At 44.4% G+C, this 14,438-nt stretch overlaps 6 protein-coding genes across 6 annotated transcripts; 3 read left to right on the top strand and 3 right to left on the bottom strand.

Annotated features, from left to right (window-relative positions):
* Positions 1-2,454: 2,454 nt before the first annotated feature.
* Positions 2,455-3,425, bottom strand: EURHEDRAFT_404003 (uncharacterized protein; the record flags this gene model as incomplete). Its single annotated transcript, XM_040780274.1, has 5 exons — positions 2,455-2,810; positions 2,872-3,007; positions 3,070-3,178; positions 3,244-3,346; positions 3,398-3,425. 5 exons carry the CDS (start codon positions 3,423-3,425, stop codon positions 2,455-2,457), a joined length of 732 nt encoding a protein of 243 aa, XP_040637272.1.
* A 394-nt stretch (positions 3,426-3,819) lies between these two features.
* On the top strand, positions 3,820-4,375 carry EURHEDRAFT_404002 (NAD(P)-binding protein; the record flags this gene model as incomplete). The annotated part of the gene is made up of 2 exons (XM_040780273.1): positions 3,820-3,941; positions 4,009-4,375. The coding sequence occupies 2 exons, from the start codon at positions 3,820-3,822 to the stop codon at positions 4,373-4,375; spliced, it is 489 nt and encodes a 162-aa protein (XP_040637271.1).
* A 1,072-nt stretch (positions 4,376-5,447) lies between these two features.
* On the bottom strand, positions 5,448-6,722 carry EURHEDRAFT_378936 (uncharacterized protein; the record flags this gene model as incomplete). Its single annotated transcript, XM_040779117.1, has 3 exons — positions 5,448-6,257; positions 6,316-6,596; positions 6,656-6,722. The coding sequence occupies 3 exons, from the start codon at positions 6,720-6,722 to the stop codon at positions 5,448-5,450; spliced, it is 1,158 nt and encodes a 385-aa protein (XP_040637270.1).
* A 1,211-nt stretch (positions 6,723-7,933) lies between these two features.
* On the top strand, positions 7,934-9,955 carry EURHEDRAFT_531965 (MFS general substrate transporter). The gene is made up of 3 exons (XM_040787202.1): positions 7,934-8,453; positions 8,513-9,405; positions 9,459-9,955. Exons 1-3 carry the CDS (start codon positions 8,045-8,047, stop codon positions 9,783-9,785), a joined length of 1,629 nt encoding a protein of 542 aa, XP_040637269.1. The 5' UTR covers positions 7,934-8,044; the 3' UTR covers positions 9,786-9,955.
* Positions 9,839-10,536, bottom strand: EURHEDRAFT_413981 (uncharacterized protein). Its single transcript, XM_040782302.1, has 3 exons — positions 9,953-10,536; positions 9,906-9,909; positions 9,839-9,880 (listed from the first exon to the last, which is right to left on the bottom strand). The coding sequence occupies exon 1, from the start codon at positions 10,334-10,336 to the stop codon at positions 10,112-10,114; it is 225 nt and encodes a 74-aa protein (XP_040637268.1). The 5' UTR covers positions 10,337-10,536; the 3' UTR covers positions 9,839-9,880; positions 9,906-9,909; positions 9,953-10,111.
* A 1,262-nt stretch (positions 10,537-11,798) lies between these two features.
* Positions 11,799-14,108, top strand: EURHEDRAFT_459560 (uncharacterized protein; the record flags this gene model as incomplete). Its single annotated transcript, XM_040784593.1, has 10 exons — positions 11,799-11,943; positions 11,992-12,213; positions 12,263-12,459; positions 12,516-12,696; positions 12,748-12,924; positions 12,970-13,185; positions 13,236-13,434; positions 13,500-13,625; positions 13,768-13,806; positions 13,874-14,108. Coding segments are annotated over 10 exons (1,737 nt in total), but the record flags the coding sequence as incomplete, so codon positions are not given.
* Between the last annotated feature and the right edge of the window lie 330 nt (positions 14,109-14,438).

Below are 14,438 nucleotides of genomic sequence, written 5' to 3'. Positions count from 1 at the left end.
CATGACATATGCGACGGAGTTGACGGAGTATGGAATGTGGTACATACTATACCTTGGAGGCTTGCGATATGCCGGATTTGGTAATGGGGACAAAGAAGTGGCTATGTGTGATTGCTCAGTTGTGTGATCATTGGTGATTGCTTAACATTTGTAAGGTTCTTACCAGGCTGTGGCTGGTTCTAGATCTCTTTGAGACTCGAGCTATGTACAGAGGACCGGGGTCTAGGGCTTGAGCAGAGCCTGCTTTGGTGGGTAGTTACTAGATACTCGGTCAGATGAACTTTGTTTGCACGCGCCTGGTATGATCAAGTAACTTATGGTAACATACCAAAGCCCATACGTCGATAGGTCTATCGAGAGGTGACATAACACAGTACTTGCGACATCTGATACGTGCACCATTCCTTCTTGTTTATCGCTAACAGAATACCGGATGACCTTAATCTATGCAATTCGATCCGGATGGACGACAATCCATAATCAGACAAGACAGCTCAGATCCACGACACACACAACACCGCAAGGTACCTGCCTGCTCGTCTCGACCTTCTCAATTGGTGGCTGGGAGTCCCAACAGCATATCTTCGCATACTCTCGTGCTACACCCGTATAGACGCCACCATCATTCAGATACTGCCCGACCTTCATATGCTTTTGTTCCTGCCGGAAAGTCATCTGCAATGACACCATGGTCCTAGACCTTGAATATTCACGGGCATTCTTCTCTTTTCAGGAATAAAGCCGTCACTCTGGCCTTCTCGGGTAACTGCAAGAGAGCGAGATGGCACTGTGTTGCTCGAGATGTGATGCATTCCCTCAGAGAAGCGCAGCATCGTTGACAGGGACGCACCCTGCCAGACACGGAGAACATCTGTAAGCCCGGTACATTTGCACGCTGCATCATGCGGCGTTACAATGTCGCCGCCATCACCATGACCACTATCCTTGACCTTGACAGACGGCATTTTAGCTAGATTAGGAAAGTTATATCTTTCCACATCAAGTAAACAAAGCGATGCTGACTGACGCACCAGGTATCACTATTCCCTCTATTTCCTGCATTCGTATGTCACAATCCCAGCCAGCCCGCAAAACGCCGTGCTGTGCTCGAATCAAAACGTCCCCCCCCGACGACTTATTCGCCGCGTATGTCTAGGCGGTTTTAGAAGGCTTTTGTCTCGCCGGTCTGGATCCAGATCACGAGACCGACACTTCATGCTGGCTTGCTTTTGTTGAATATGCAGTGCGACCGCATTGACCTTTTTGATAAGATGCATTCTTTTTGGTCAGGTGATCATTGTGCTAGGATGTATGCTGATGACATGGGGTTTGGGATTTTGCTTGGGATCTGTGTCTTGTGAAACAGTTTCGGTCCCCTTCGCTATTCTGAGATATTGGTCGGTTTTTATTGAAATGAGCCGGGTAGGCTTGGTCTTAGGTAATTTGTGCTTAATTAGCCTGTTTGAGAGTGGTTCTCGACCGAGGTTCTTGGAGCCCTATGTGTTTAGTAGTACCAATGGTTGAGATTTGACATGAATGATAGGATTGATGGATTGACCGAATATGGGCACAGTGAATCTTGGGGCACGATATAGAAGACTATGCATTTGGGATTATCCTCCGAATCTTTGTTTCTGACAGTTTGTGCGTCAAGTGCGTCAACAATCCACTGACCAGTGGTATTGTCTATCTTATCTCCTCACTACAACTTCGTGTTGCTCACATTTTCCCATGACTTCTACATAGATTTAGAAGTCCCCTAAACATCCGAGATAGAGCAGCGGATTCTATATACCTTCCTGACCTTCAAGCAATGTGAATCTAGAGCATCTTGAAGACCCAAATGGTGATGTCGATTAATTCCATGTATCATAGAACAGTACCACCACTAGGGCGTTTGACAACCTCCCAAGCTTTGCAACACCACCGAGACTCGGTCGCGTTTATTTGGCCCAAGACGTAGAGATTGAATATACAGGTAGCGATGGAATGATCAATTACGCCCCAGAGGTGATTGGATTGCCTATGCAGCAATGAAACTGCGTGGACCCAAGCTGGTAATCAGCGATAGATATGTGCCGTTGCATTATGAATTCGATGTAGTGGCGCGGAAGAATTAGTGCTCTGGAACTCTAGATAGGCACAAACTGCAAAAGAAGTATCTTAGCGACTCGCTAACTATATTTGTTGTTAGTGTACGAAAATCCAGCAAACGATTGAAGCAATTTGTCCTCGACAAGCTCGGGGTTAAGTGAAACAAGCTCGACCAAGGAGACACGGTCAACAAGGAAGATGTAGAGACAAATTTACTGGCTGATTTAGTAGAGTGAAGATTAAATTATTCACTGAGCTACTGTTTGCCAGAATCAGGGAATAGACTATGATTTGTTTATTAAAACTCTTGAGAGAATAAGAGAAATAAAAACAAAAGTAGGATAAAAATCTAGCCGAGACCTACTGCAATCTCTTCGTCTTCATCTCAACAAAAGCCTCCACAAGAGCATCATGAGAATTTAGCACAGTGTATCCATACTCTCCGAGTCTGTTGATCAACTTCGTGGCATCCAGCTTTGCATTACACCGAGAAGCCTCCAAGACTGCACGCTGTTCCTCGAGCGAAATATTGATCCAAGTCAAAGAAGACCGGATATACTCCTTCATCAAGCCCATCACCTCATTGTGGGTAAAGGTCCCGGGATTGGTCTGTATGAGATTGTAAGATTCATGCAATTTGTATCCGAGAGGATGGATTCTCACAAAGTTATAGATTCCGGTTTCCTTGTGTTTGGCAAGGAGGATGACCCCGGGGACTAGGTTTGTCATAATCAAGCCTGACTGAAATCTCGTTAGTACTGTCCGCAGAAAGAATACCGTGATGACTTATGTTGGGAATGTTGACAATTTTCCTGTAGCCCAGAAGCTTGGCGACAAAGTTCTTGGGATGCAGGTCTGCAGCAAGAGGGTTCCGAATCCGAAGAATAAGGATATTAGAGTACGTCTTGAGCACCTGTCATGCACGAAATAGTCAACACAACCTGCCCATATACTCCAGCCTCAAGGGTGTCTCACGTTCTCACAGATCAGTTTCAACTGAGAATAGAACGATCCCCAGTAGTTCGGAGAGCCGCGAGCACCAGCGGTGTTGATAATGTGGGTTGGTTCAATACTGTCAATTTCCCTATATGATAGTAAAAGTATTAACAGATAGTTCGAAATATGTTGAAACAATTTGTGGATGCGTACCTTAGAACAGCTTCCCGGTCTTCAATGCGGATGCTAGAGACGATGTAGTTATCACCATTCTCCTGAAGAGATTCTTGAACCAGGCCAGAAACCCAGCTGTTGCCTATAAATTTTTAATTTGGGTTAAAACACACAGAGTGGCTATAATGAATACCGAAAATAAGAAATTTGGTTTCTGCCATTGTTAGGATTGGATTGAACCGTGGGTTTTCGGCCAGAATATCTCTATCTTTGCCTCTACTTTTATCTATCTGTCCAAGTCTGGTGCTAAAGTATAAAGCAGTGGTTTAAATAAGTTTCCAGAGACCGAGTTGATAACTTCTCTCCGGAGTCATGCCCTGAGCCCTGATTTCTTGACTCCAATTACTCCGTCCTCGTATACCACGACAAGGTGCGTTCGGGATAAGAAGTTCCATAGTACTTACGTTTGAGCCGCACTTAAAACACATATAAACTGCTCTGTGATCAGTTCTACCAAGCTCCCTTCCAGGATTGCATCTTTTATCTCAACCTTGAATACAGTATTCATTCCTAGTTGCACCTATTGCTTTCACCAACACCTTCGACTCGGGAATCATGACTCCCGAGAGTGAAATAGAAGAAGATTCTCCTATGAATGTCCCACTGATAGGTGTTGGAAGATTAGAACCGCTTCCCTACGTGAAGACCATTCTTGTCACTGGCGTTGCAGGTTTCATGTAAGACCATGCTTCGCCTCTTTTGTTAAAATAGCATGGCCACTTAACCAATAGCAATTCGTAACAGTGGAAGCTGGATGACCCGTCATCTAATCTATCAATACCACAACAACTACAACATCATTTGCCTCGACAAGATGGGCAATGTCTCCTCCATCAACAACATACTCGAGCTGATCCAATTTTCAAGCTTTAGATTCATCCATGGCTTCATCACCAATCCAAAGACAGTTTCTTTTGCACTGGAAGCTTACCAGGTTGACTGTGTCATGCACTTTGCGGCCAGTGGCCATGTGCAGAACTCCTTCGAAGACCCGTTCACTTTTACCGAGAATAACGTTATGGGCACGCATGTGCTCCTAGACGCAATCAAAAACAATAGCAACATAAGTTTGGACATCTTGTTTTCTTTTTCTACTCCTTGGCTACCATAGCCGAAGGATTCCGCATTCAATTTTGTCCTCGCACCCAGCTTGACTAGGGTGAAGTAGACCAGAGTTGTCGTCGTTGAGCTAGCGGTAATAGATAGACATGAGAATAAAGGGGCCCTCGTTCTTTTGCAGACATACAAAGGCTGTTATGCGTGACTATAGAAAAGCGATTACTACGGCCTTAGTGTTAAGCATATTATGCTCTAATTAATATAGTAGCATCAATCGAGCCCCCAGTAAGTGAATTTATAAGAGCCACCTAGGTTGATATTTTGCTCTGGACACACTTGGTAGATAACGAACGGAGTGGACCCTGCGACGTGCCACTCTATCGCGGATTCGACATCCACCACCCGCCCTCCTTCGTATGAGACAGTGCTTGGTACTGAGCCGCAATCTATCGGAATATTAGAAAGGAATAGTAAGGAAATTTTCACCCGGAGCGACATGGACGTTGTCCGCGTCATCTACGCAGCGTGCTATACGAGCACCATGCATGTGCTCCCGGAACGACACAAATGTTATTCGCGGGTATGAAGTATCTCCTGCCATAGCTAATGATGTGGAATCCACTGGAACGCTGCCATCCACGGTTATCAACCACCGGTTTTGCTGACGGCAGCTCTGTTTCAGGGACGATCTGCCCAGCCTCAAACAGTCCATGCACAATTGCATATTATTAATGAACCGGGGACATCCTTGTAACTAATTGCTATCCCCAGACACCCGGATCTGCAAAATTTGGCCTTGGTGGACGTAGTGAGTACTCGAGATTTGACTGCGGGAACCGAAGAAGCGCAATTGTTGATCATAGGAACCGCGAAGTGCAAGCGATAATTACATGGAAGCCTGACGTAAAATTTTATGTAGTTTGTTAATCAGTAGATGCCTACAACGTTATGATAATGAAAGCCCAATCCATTTAAAAATTAACGCCCAAACACAGGAAGTCATGATCGTCGTTCAGAGGGATGGGATAAAGATTGAACAGATTGGGGGTGAATCAAATGGCCCAAAGGGGTGGGGGGGAGAGAGAGAGGGGAGAGAGAGAGGGGAGAGAGAGAGCCACAATATCTCAAGTCTTGCGTGACTCAAAAACAACCTGGGGCTTCCGCCGGACCTTCAGCATTATCTGGACCTTGTCATCATCATCACTTGCCAGACAACTGGGCCCCTTCGTGACGGCTTCGAGAACAGCCATTTTGAAGGCCTCCAGCCCTTTTCGAGGACAGCTAATACCCAAGCATAGAAACTCCTCCCATTCCGTCTCCTCAGAAGATCCCTTCGAATTTTGTACCATTGAAGGAGGCGTGGGAGGGACGGAGTAATCAATACCGGCTGGAAGGGGGTTAAACGAGGACATCTCAGGGTACACATGCTGTTGTTGGTGGCTCTGTTGGAGTTGTTCAGGTGAAAACGATGAGTCTTGGATAAGTTGTGACATATCATCCGCGAAGAAGTTATTGTTGTACGTGGACATATCAAGAGCAACATTGCTATTCTGCCCAAAGGGAGTAAAACTGTCTCCTCCAAAACCGCCGGAGGAAACCACCGTTGGGATTGAGGCGCTATTACCATGACTGTGCGGCAAAGAATTCTGAATGTCATTCTGGTTGTCGGGCGTGCTTTCGAACTCGTCAGCAGCACTCTGGCTGGAGTGAGGGCTATGGCCAGGCGTGGTCAAGGCTCCCTGTTGAGGTCCCGGTCCATCTGATTCGAGACTTGGGAGGAAATCTCTTTGGTTTTGTATTCCTCGAGCTTGTCGACGAAGCAGCAGCGCATGCCGATTTTTCAAGGACAATGCTGACCGATCCTGGAAGTGGAGCTGTGCTATGGATTTCCAGTTCCGTCCGTGAGTGTCCACGCTTGATTCCAATAGATTATCCTGACCCGGGTCAGAACTTGAGACTCTGATAGAACATTTGGGGATGAGGGATACGAACATCTGCATCAGTCCATGGGCTTCGGTTGAGTTCTGGGTTGAGCACATCGCTCCACCGCTTGGAGCACTGCTCGCTGCTTCTGGTGCCAACCGCTTGAGCCACGAGTGCCCACTTGGTCCCATGTTGACCGATTGCCGTGTGAAGGCGTTCGTCCTCCTTATCAGTCCAGCTGCCGTAGTTGGTGCTAGTTGCGAACTTTTGATGCCAGCGCTTGCGGCATTCCTTATTGTTGCGACCGGGAAGATGCTCTGCGATGGACAGCCAGTCGACCCGGTCGACATCTAGTTCATTTAGCGAAGCCCATCGATGTGGCGTGCGGGCCATCGTGGATACCACTGACCTTTCCCCACGGCGATTTTCATAATATCGTCCTCCTTTTGAGTCCACTTGCGCCGTTCTTTCGCCATGTTTCTTCTTTTTGATATGCCTATATCACAAATATACAACGTGCCGTGGTGAACGAGATTTAGGACTTGACAAGGAAATTCAGCGAAAGATGCACTTGACAACCACTTGACATCCCCGGGATTATGACACTTGGAATCGCCGCACCTAATCCCCACCGCTTGATCTGGCGCGATTATCGCCTTTATGCTAGTTATTAAGGTCGATTACTAAGACGTTCTTTTGTCCGGCCGTAGGTCTCCCGTTTGTTTATGGCTCGGTTCCAGCAAAATCCGGGATGACCGTATTTGCCAAAGCTCCGTACATAGTCTTAGGCATCTCAGAGGTGTCTCGCTCGGGATGCTCCAGGGGAGTTGAAGCGGCTGCACAAAGTACTATGCATGAGTCGCGATCACAGCCCAGTAAGTTATCCAAAATGGCCGGCAATAAACAAGGGGGAAAAGAAAAGGGAAGAAAAAGAAGAAGATGGATCGCGATGGCCAAGCAATTGGATACAATAATGGAAAGTAAAGCGACTTGGCCGTTGCTATCTTGGAGCATTTTCCAAATACGTATTACGGAAATGCGCACAGCGTGATGTGGGTCAGATACCTACAAGTGCAAAGTCCCTACATCCATGTATTACTTTGCACATCTCCTAAATAAGTCATCATTACTCTGTAGATCCAGGATGCATATCATATTTGCTGGCTGGCTTCGGTATCGAGGCTGGCCGGACATATAGCTAGCAGTACATAACCCTTGTTGGCAGATTCATACAAAAGTACCAAGTATGCAGTACAAGTAGGAAACAGATTGGATGGTAATTCTTGACAAGAAAGTTGCTGATTTCGAGCCCCGACAAGAAGGCTTGTAGATTCAATTAGAGGGATGGACAGCCTCTTCGATATTGGATGAGAAAAACGAAGCATGGTGCAGCCATCAAGGTGTAATGGAGGGAGAGTTCCCAGACCGGGGTCTCAGTGGTTTAGCAATAACTGGACTCGAGGCTAAACATTGATTGTGAATGTATAGAAGCAATCCATGGAAAATATGAAGAAACATTAAGAAATCAAGCCACAAGAGCCCATAGTATCACGGGACCCGAGTCAGCCCGGAGTTAGCCATTGTATACGATTTCAGCCAATGAGCACTCTAGAATAACTGACTAATCATTCTGGAGTCAAGTACCGGAGTCAACTCTTCCTCACTATTTCTCATTGTTGTACTCAGAGTCAACATACCGATGTTCAGAATGACCTCGCTATATAAGGCTCCGGATCGACCATGCATCTGCTATCAGTTAATATTTCACAGTCTTCCACCGGACGACAAGCGGTAGAGCATGCAGTCAATCCGACAGTACCAAAAGATCAAGGCACAGGTTCGCGACATTTGTCTCAATACCGACCTTGCATATCTCGAAAAGTCGATTGATACCGATTCATCCACCTCCGTAGATGAGGAGAAGCTGCCATCGACCTCATCTTCACCCTCACAGGTCCCGGGTGTGCAAGTTCGAAACATTGTCGGAAGCAATGGCCAGAAGGAATACGTTTTCATTGTGGGCTGGGATGGCGATGTCGACCCGGTGAAACCTAAGAACTGGTCGCCCACTCGTCGATGGGTTGCAACTACGATGTTATGTCTGATTTCCATGATGGGTGCGGCTGCTTCTTCCATCGACGCCGCTGTTGAGCCTCAATCTACTGAAGCTTTCCATGTTAAAGATGAAGTCGGTACTCTGACGACTGGTATGCTTACCTTTCTTTTCCATTTCGTTTTATCATTTGGACCGTCTAACGATGCTCAGGTTGCTATCTCTTCGGTTTCGCCGTTGGATCGCTCGTGGCGGGCTCGTTCTCTGAAACCTTTGGTCGCAATATCGTGTACGTTATATCGGGAGCTATCTTTATGATTTTCATCATGGCCAAAGCCTTGGCACCCAACTTTGGCGCTGCCATTGCTTTTCGTTTTCTCGCGGCTTTCTTCGGCTCAACACCCCTTACCTGCGCTGGAGGATCAATTGCCGATATTTGGACACCTCTGGAAGCAACGTTCAGCTTGCCGGTCATGACGATTATTGCATATGCCGGACCAATGCTTGGGCCCGTGGTTTCGGCTTATATGGGTGAGAGTTCGGCCATCAATTGGCGATGGGCTGATTGGATTATGCTGATCTACGCCGGGCTGATCATGGGGTTGGTTTTTCTCTTCCAGCCTGAGACTTATGAGCCCTTGCTACTCAGTTGGAAGGCCGAGCATTTCCGCAAAATCACGGGAGACAATCGATTCAAGTCTGAGGCAGAGGCGACAGGAAGTTCATCTCTATGGACCCGTCTCCGAACTAGCATTTATCGACCATTTCTCTTCACGTACACCGAGCCGATCATCATGTTGTTCACCATTTATTTGATCATAATATATATCGTTCTGTTCACTTTCATGAGTGGATATCCTTTTATCTTCCAGGAAGTGTACGGTATTTCCCAGGGACTGACCAACATACTATGGGTGGCGCAGATTGTCGGTGATTTTTTGGCTCTTTTACTAGTCCCTCTGCTATACTCCTGGACGAAGAAAGAGTATGAAAAGGCAACGGCAGAGGGTAAGTCCTTGAAACCGGAAGTGTGTCTTTACTATTCCATGATGGGTGGTTCAATTCTCCTTCCAGTCTCGCTTTTCTGGATGGGTTGGACTTGTTATGTAAGCTCGGTCCGTTCTCGAGATGTCTTACCATTGCTAACAAAGCAACACAGCCCGAAATCAGCATCTGGTCTCCCATCATCGGATCTGCATTCTTCGGTTATGGTCTCATCACCGTCTTCACCAGCATTTACCTCTATGTCATCTTCGTGTACCAAACCTATGCCGCATCCGCCCTCAGTTTCATGACTTTCGGACGTTACATGGCCTCGGGAGCGATGGCTGTTGGTGCGATTCCGATGTATCGCAGTCTCGGCCCGCATTACGCGTTGACCATCCTGGCTTGTATTGCTGCCGTGATGGCTCCTGTGCCTTTCTTGCTTTATCGATATGGCCATGCCATCCGACGGATGAGCAAGCGGGTTCAGAACAAGGATTGATGAATTGGGGCAATCATGGAATTGGTTTTGGTGCTAGAGGTTTATTTCATACTGCTGCAGTTAGAGTTGAATAGATGTGGCTATTTGGAGTGTCGATTCTTTAGCAATGTTATTAGTGCACATTTTCTCAGGACGAGAAAACAAATCTTAAAATAGAAAATACCAACCGCTTGCTAATGAACAGATTTTCGAGAAAATAACGTTGTGGATTCTCTTGAGCTACTCGCTCTCTTCAATATCCCACGTACGCCACATGGCAGGTATGGAGGTTCCTAGTAACAGGGAAAGTGCAGCTATTTAGTATGGCAGAGATCTAACATTACTCATCAAGCATAGAAAAGTGTCTCGTAAAGGTGCTCTCTACCGCCTGCCTCTGATAGACCGTAGATGGAAATCTCGCATTCGATGGAGGCATTCTTATCCTCGTGCGGTAGAAGGCGAACCATGCGAGTAGTATAGACTGGCGGCAGCGGTGAATAAGTGAGAGATGGCATGGGGCTGCTTGTCTTATGTTTCATCTCTTCCCATTTTCCTCTGATGTACTGTCTCATAGTTGACATCCCGAGGGTCTTATTCAGCTTTTATATTTCAACTTCGAGAGTGCTGAGTAGGCTTCAGTTTGGATTGATCGTAGGAGACCGAACACTGTAGGATCCCTCGATTCAATGAATACTCTGAGCTGGCGCAGCTGAATGGCGCGGTTAGACATTGTGACGGAGTTTTTGTATGAGAAGCTGTCCCAGTAAATAGCTATCTGTTTCGTCTTTACATGATTAATCCAATGGCTCTGGTGGTTGAAAGCATCAAAACCCTGGTAGTTGCGGCGAGAATTCGTCGCTCGGAGGTCACTATTCGCTCGGAGGTTGATTACGTTAGTATCGAACCATGACAAAGACTGAGTTTTGGGACGTCATCTATCTTTAGAGTGTACACAGGTCGCATGAGCCAAGCGGTGAGCTCATGCGGCCTAGACCCCCCGCACGTGAGCGCCAAGGCTCTTATTAAGTTGATTTATCCCGCACGAGATAATTAAATACTGAACTTTACATGAAATTCAATTTCCGTTCTTAATTCTAAGTATTCGAAGAATATCCACGCAATTGAGGATCAGTTACCAAGCAGTTGCAATAATGGACTCTCTCAACCCTCAGGACTCCCAGGGGCCTTCATTTGATATCAATAATAATTTTGTTGAGCCAAGTGCTGATATCTCCCTTGAAATCAAGGTAAAATTATTTGATTGCCTGTGAATCAGCTGTCAACTGCTTGCTAACCAGTTAAATAAAGGAACCAGATATGCTTATTCCACTTACAAGAGCTAAAGGCTCTGGTCTTACAACATTGAATCTTGAGTATATTGATGACCTTCCAGAGTATCCCACAACTCATATATATGGTTATACATATGTTATTGCTTCCAAAGGACGAACACAGGTTGAAATGGATCATCTTCCTGATACTGTAAGTACTTGACAAGTACTTGATAGCTAGATACTAAGTACTTCTAGATTCAATATGCAAAACGACAGCCTTTCGGACGAAAACGACCTGTTTACTGCCCATTTCTTGGATGTCAAGTTAAGAAATGGACATGGAAATGCTCTGGGATTTATGCATGTGAATTCCTGAGCCCATTTCTCCGGTCCTATCATCATTCATCTGTTGATGAAGGTACTTGGCAAGAAATTCAAAAGTCTCAGAAAGATGTCCAGATCTTAGAGTCTGATATCAGAAAGCGCAATGCATATAGGTACTCTAACTACTTGTTAACTAGTTATCAAGTACTTATCCAGCCTTAGTTATTATCGGTCAAAGGCTTCTTTCTTTAGGAAAGGCCTTGCGTGTGTTGATCAACTTCCAACCTGCAAAGCAGTTTTTAAAAGATATAATCAGATGGTATGTGATAAATGATAATTGCTTCTCAGGCAGTTAGTGAGTGATTGTTAACTACTTTAGGATGTTCATGGAGAATACGCGCCATTCATTGGCTGTATAAATGGATCATATGGAGGTTTAACTAAACATCATATGGGGCAAATTCAAGGACATACAGCCATAGACTTGCAGTTTCTTGAGGATCTTTTTAATAAAGAGATCTTGCCAGCTACTGAAGAATGTGGTGTTTTTGAACCTCTATCAAGCCGCCGAAAGTACTGTGGTAAATACTTCTTAACCACTCTATATCCAGTTACTAAGAAATTATTAGATCGAGATCATCCTCAGGGGTCTGGTCAGTTGAAGCATACTCCTTGTGATGTTATCTTCAATGCTCTAGTACCTACAGATATAGAGCAATGCCCATATATAATATTTACATCACATGGGGTTCATAAACATCCACCACCACCACCAAGCAAGGCACCTGAAAGGATTCTAGAGGGTGTGAAAAGAATTATTGAACAAATTCAGGACCCTAATTTAACAACAGGTAAGTACTATTCAACCACTTGTGGAGTAGTTGATAACCAGTTACATAGCTCAATTTCTTCGAAATCCACAACTTGAAGAATTCTGTCGGCAGTATAATGCATCTACATTAGCAGAGATTCACTCTAGCTTTTGTAATAAGGATCGAATTGCAGCAATAATTCAAAAGCAGCGTCTTATTTCTTATCCTAATGGACAGGATATCAATGGCCTGATTTTCCTTCAAAATACTGACCAGCATTTGAAGGTAAGCACTTCAGAAGCACTTGCAAAGCAGCTGACAAGTACTAAACAAGCTCTTAGGATTATATCCAGGAATATTATCATGATTCCCAGGGTATCATGGTTCTATGTGCTTTTAAAGAGCAAATCCAACTTCTTTCACTTCTCTCATCTTTTGAGGTTGATATGTCTTATAAACGAATACGGTCAAAAGATATTAATGAGGTGCTTTTTGCTACATTCCTGCCAGACCAATGCAAAAGTATTAATCCCTAACTACTAAGTGAGCAGTTACTAACCACCCAGTCACTAGTTATTACTTTACTGCGAGTCTTTACCAGTACTGATTCTACTGAGGGGTATTATTTACTTTTCAAGCGAGTTTTTGACCTAGTCCAGAGGGTCTCTTCCCGACCAGTTCTTTTTGATTCCATCCATGGGTCCGGAATCCATGGTATTATTGTTGATATGGATTCAAAACAATATACTGGTAAGTACTTATTAACTACTTGGAAAACATATACTAACTACTTAGGACTTGGTCAATATCTCTCTGAGATTGATCCTCAACACCAAGACATAACATGGCATTTACAGCATATTATTGTCTTCTGCAGGGTTCATTTCCAACGGTCAATCTTGAAAGCTATTGGAACTAATAACCAAGGCTCTCCCCTTTGGAGCCGCATGATGAGTCTTTTAGACTGCAGATCAGAGGATGATTATGATAAATTATTAGATCTTCTGATAAGTATATAACCACCTGTTGACCGCTTGACAATTAGTTACTGACTGCTTCAGTGTATGAGAGTGCTAATGTCCAGAATTGGGCAGTTCAAAAGAAAGGCAAAGTAATCAAAGCCGGGTTAAATAAAGCATGCTCTAAAATTCAACCTCATTACTTTGATATACTGCGAAATCATACAAATGCTGTTGAGCAGTCCCATCAGAAATCATATGCATCTGGAAAGTATTTAACTTTGGTACAGGCAGTTAAGAAGTAAGTTCTTTAAGCACCTACCAACCGCTTGTCAACTGTTTAAGAAAAGTACTAATATACCCTAGTTCTGCGAAGCTAGATAGGGATGATATTGTGCAGTACAATAACTTTCAGGACTTCAATATTCACCATTCATACCGAACTTCTAATATGGAAGCTAACTACCTTCGGCATATGAGTCGGGAAAGTATGTATTAGAGAACTACTTCACCAGCACTTGTTAACTGCTTGTTAACTACCTTGACTTTTAGGGAGCCGAAAGCGCCGAAGGTCTGCCTTATCTACTTCATCTGAAATTGAATCAGCTTCACCCTTACCGCAAGGAAATACAAGGTCAAGGTCACAAAACTCCTCAAAAAATGGTGATAATGAGTAAGTCCCGACAAGTGCTTCACAAGTAGCTATAAAGTAGTTCACAATTACTTACCAAATGAATTAGGTCAATAAGATCGAGTAATCTTCGACGTGCCATTTCAACAAATGTCTTAAATCTTGAACAGAGACGTCAAGTGATTGAGCTAGAGAATCTTGAAATAGAACTTCAACAAAAGAAAGCTAATCTCAAAAAGCAAGAGGAGGATATTCGCCTGCAACAGCTTCAAAATGAGAAGTTGGAACTTGATCTTATGGAGAGAAGAATGCGGATACAGGAACATGAGTTAACTGGTTTATAAGCAGTTTACAAGTACTTGGTAAATACTTTAATAGAAAAGTTGCGTAACTCTCTATAGTTAATGTATCATGCAGAAATATATTTTGGACCAAAGGTAACTTACAAATGTTACAGAGGCACTAACTTATACTATTTCTGAACTAATAAATTGGATCTTGATAAACCTATAGCTTATTAATTGCTTAAAAAGTAATAACTTTTTCTTTTTGAATAGAGCAGCGACAGAGCAGCTATGTAGAGTGGTGTGGTGGTGGTATGGTAGTTACTTTACAAGTAGTTGGTAATCTGTCTGACACAGATGATGCGGGAGGAAAGTTTGTAAAGCTCTTTT

The sequence above is a fragment of the Aspergillus ruber genome, assembly GCF_000600275.1.
Source record: "Aspergillus ruber CBS 135680 unplaced genomic scaffold scaffold00020, whole genome shotgun sequence".
Lineage (NCBI taxonomy): Eukaryota > Fungi > Ascomycota > Eurotiomycetes > Eurotiales > Aspergillaceae > Aspergillus > Aspergillus ruber.
Note: the sequence above shows the minus strand (reverse complement) of the source record. Positions and strands in the feature narration are given on the sequence as shown.

Excerpts from the sequence above, each read along its gene's own strand:
- EURHEDRAFT_531965 (XM_040787202.1), top strand. The coding sequence starts at position 8,045 with ATGCAGTCAATCCGACAGTACCAAAAGATCAAGGCACAGGTTCGCGAC. Across the intron at positions 8,454-8,512 it reads AGTCGGTACTCTGACGACTG|GTTGCTATCTCTTCGGTTTC; the intron begins GTATGCTTACCT and ends AACGATGCTCAG. Across the intron at positions 9,406-9,458 it reads GGATGGGTTGGACTTGTTAT|CCCGAAATCAGCATCTGGTC; the intron begins GTAAGCTCGGTC and ends AAAGCAACACAG.
- EURHEDRAFT_413981 (XM_040782302.1), bottom strand. The coding sequence starts at position 10,336 with ATGAGACAGTACATCAGAGGAAAATGGGAAGAGATGAAACATAAGACA.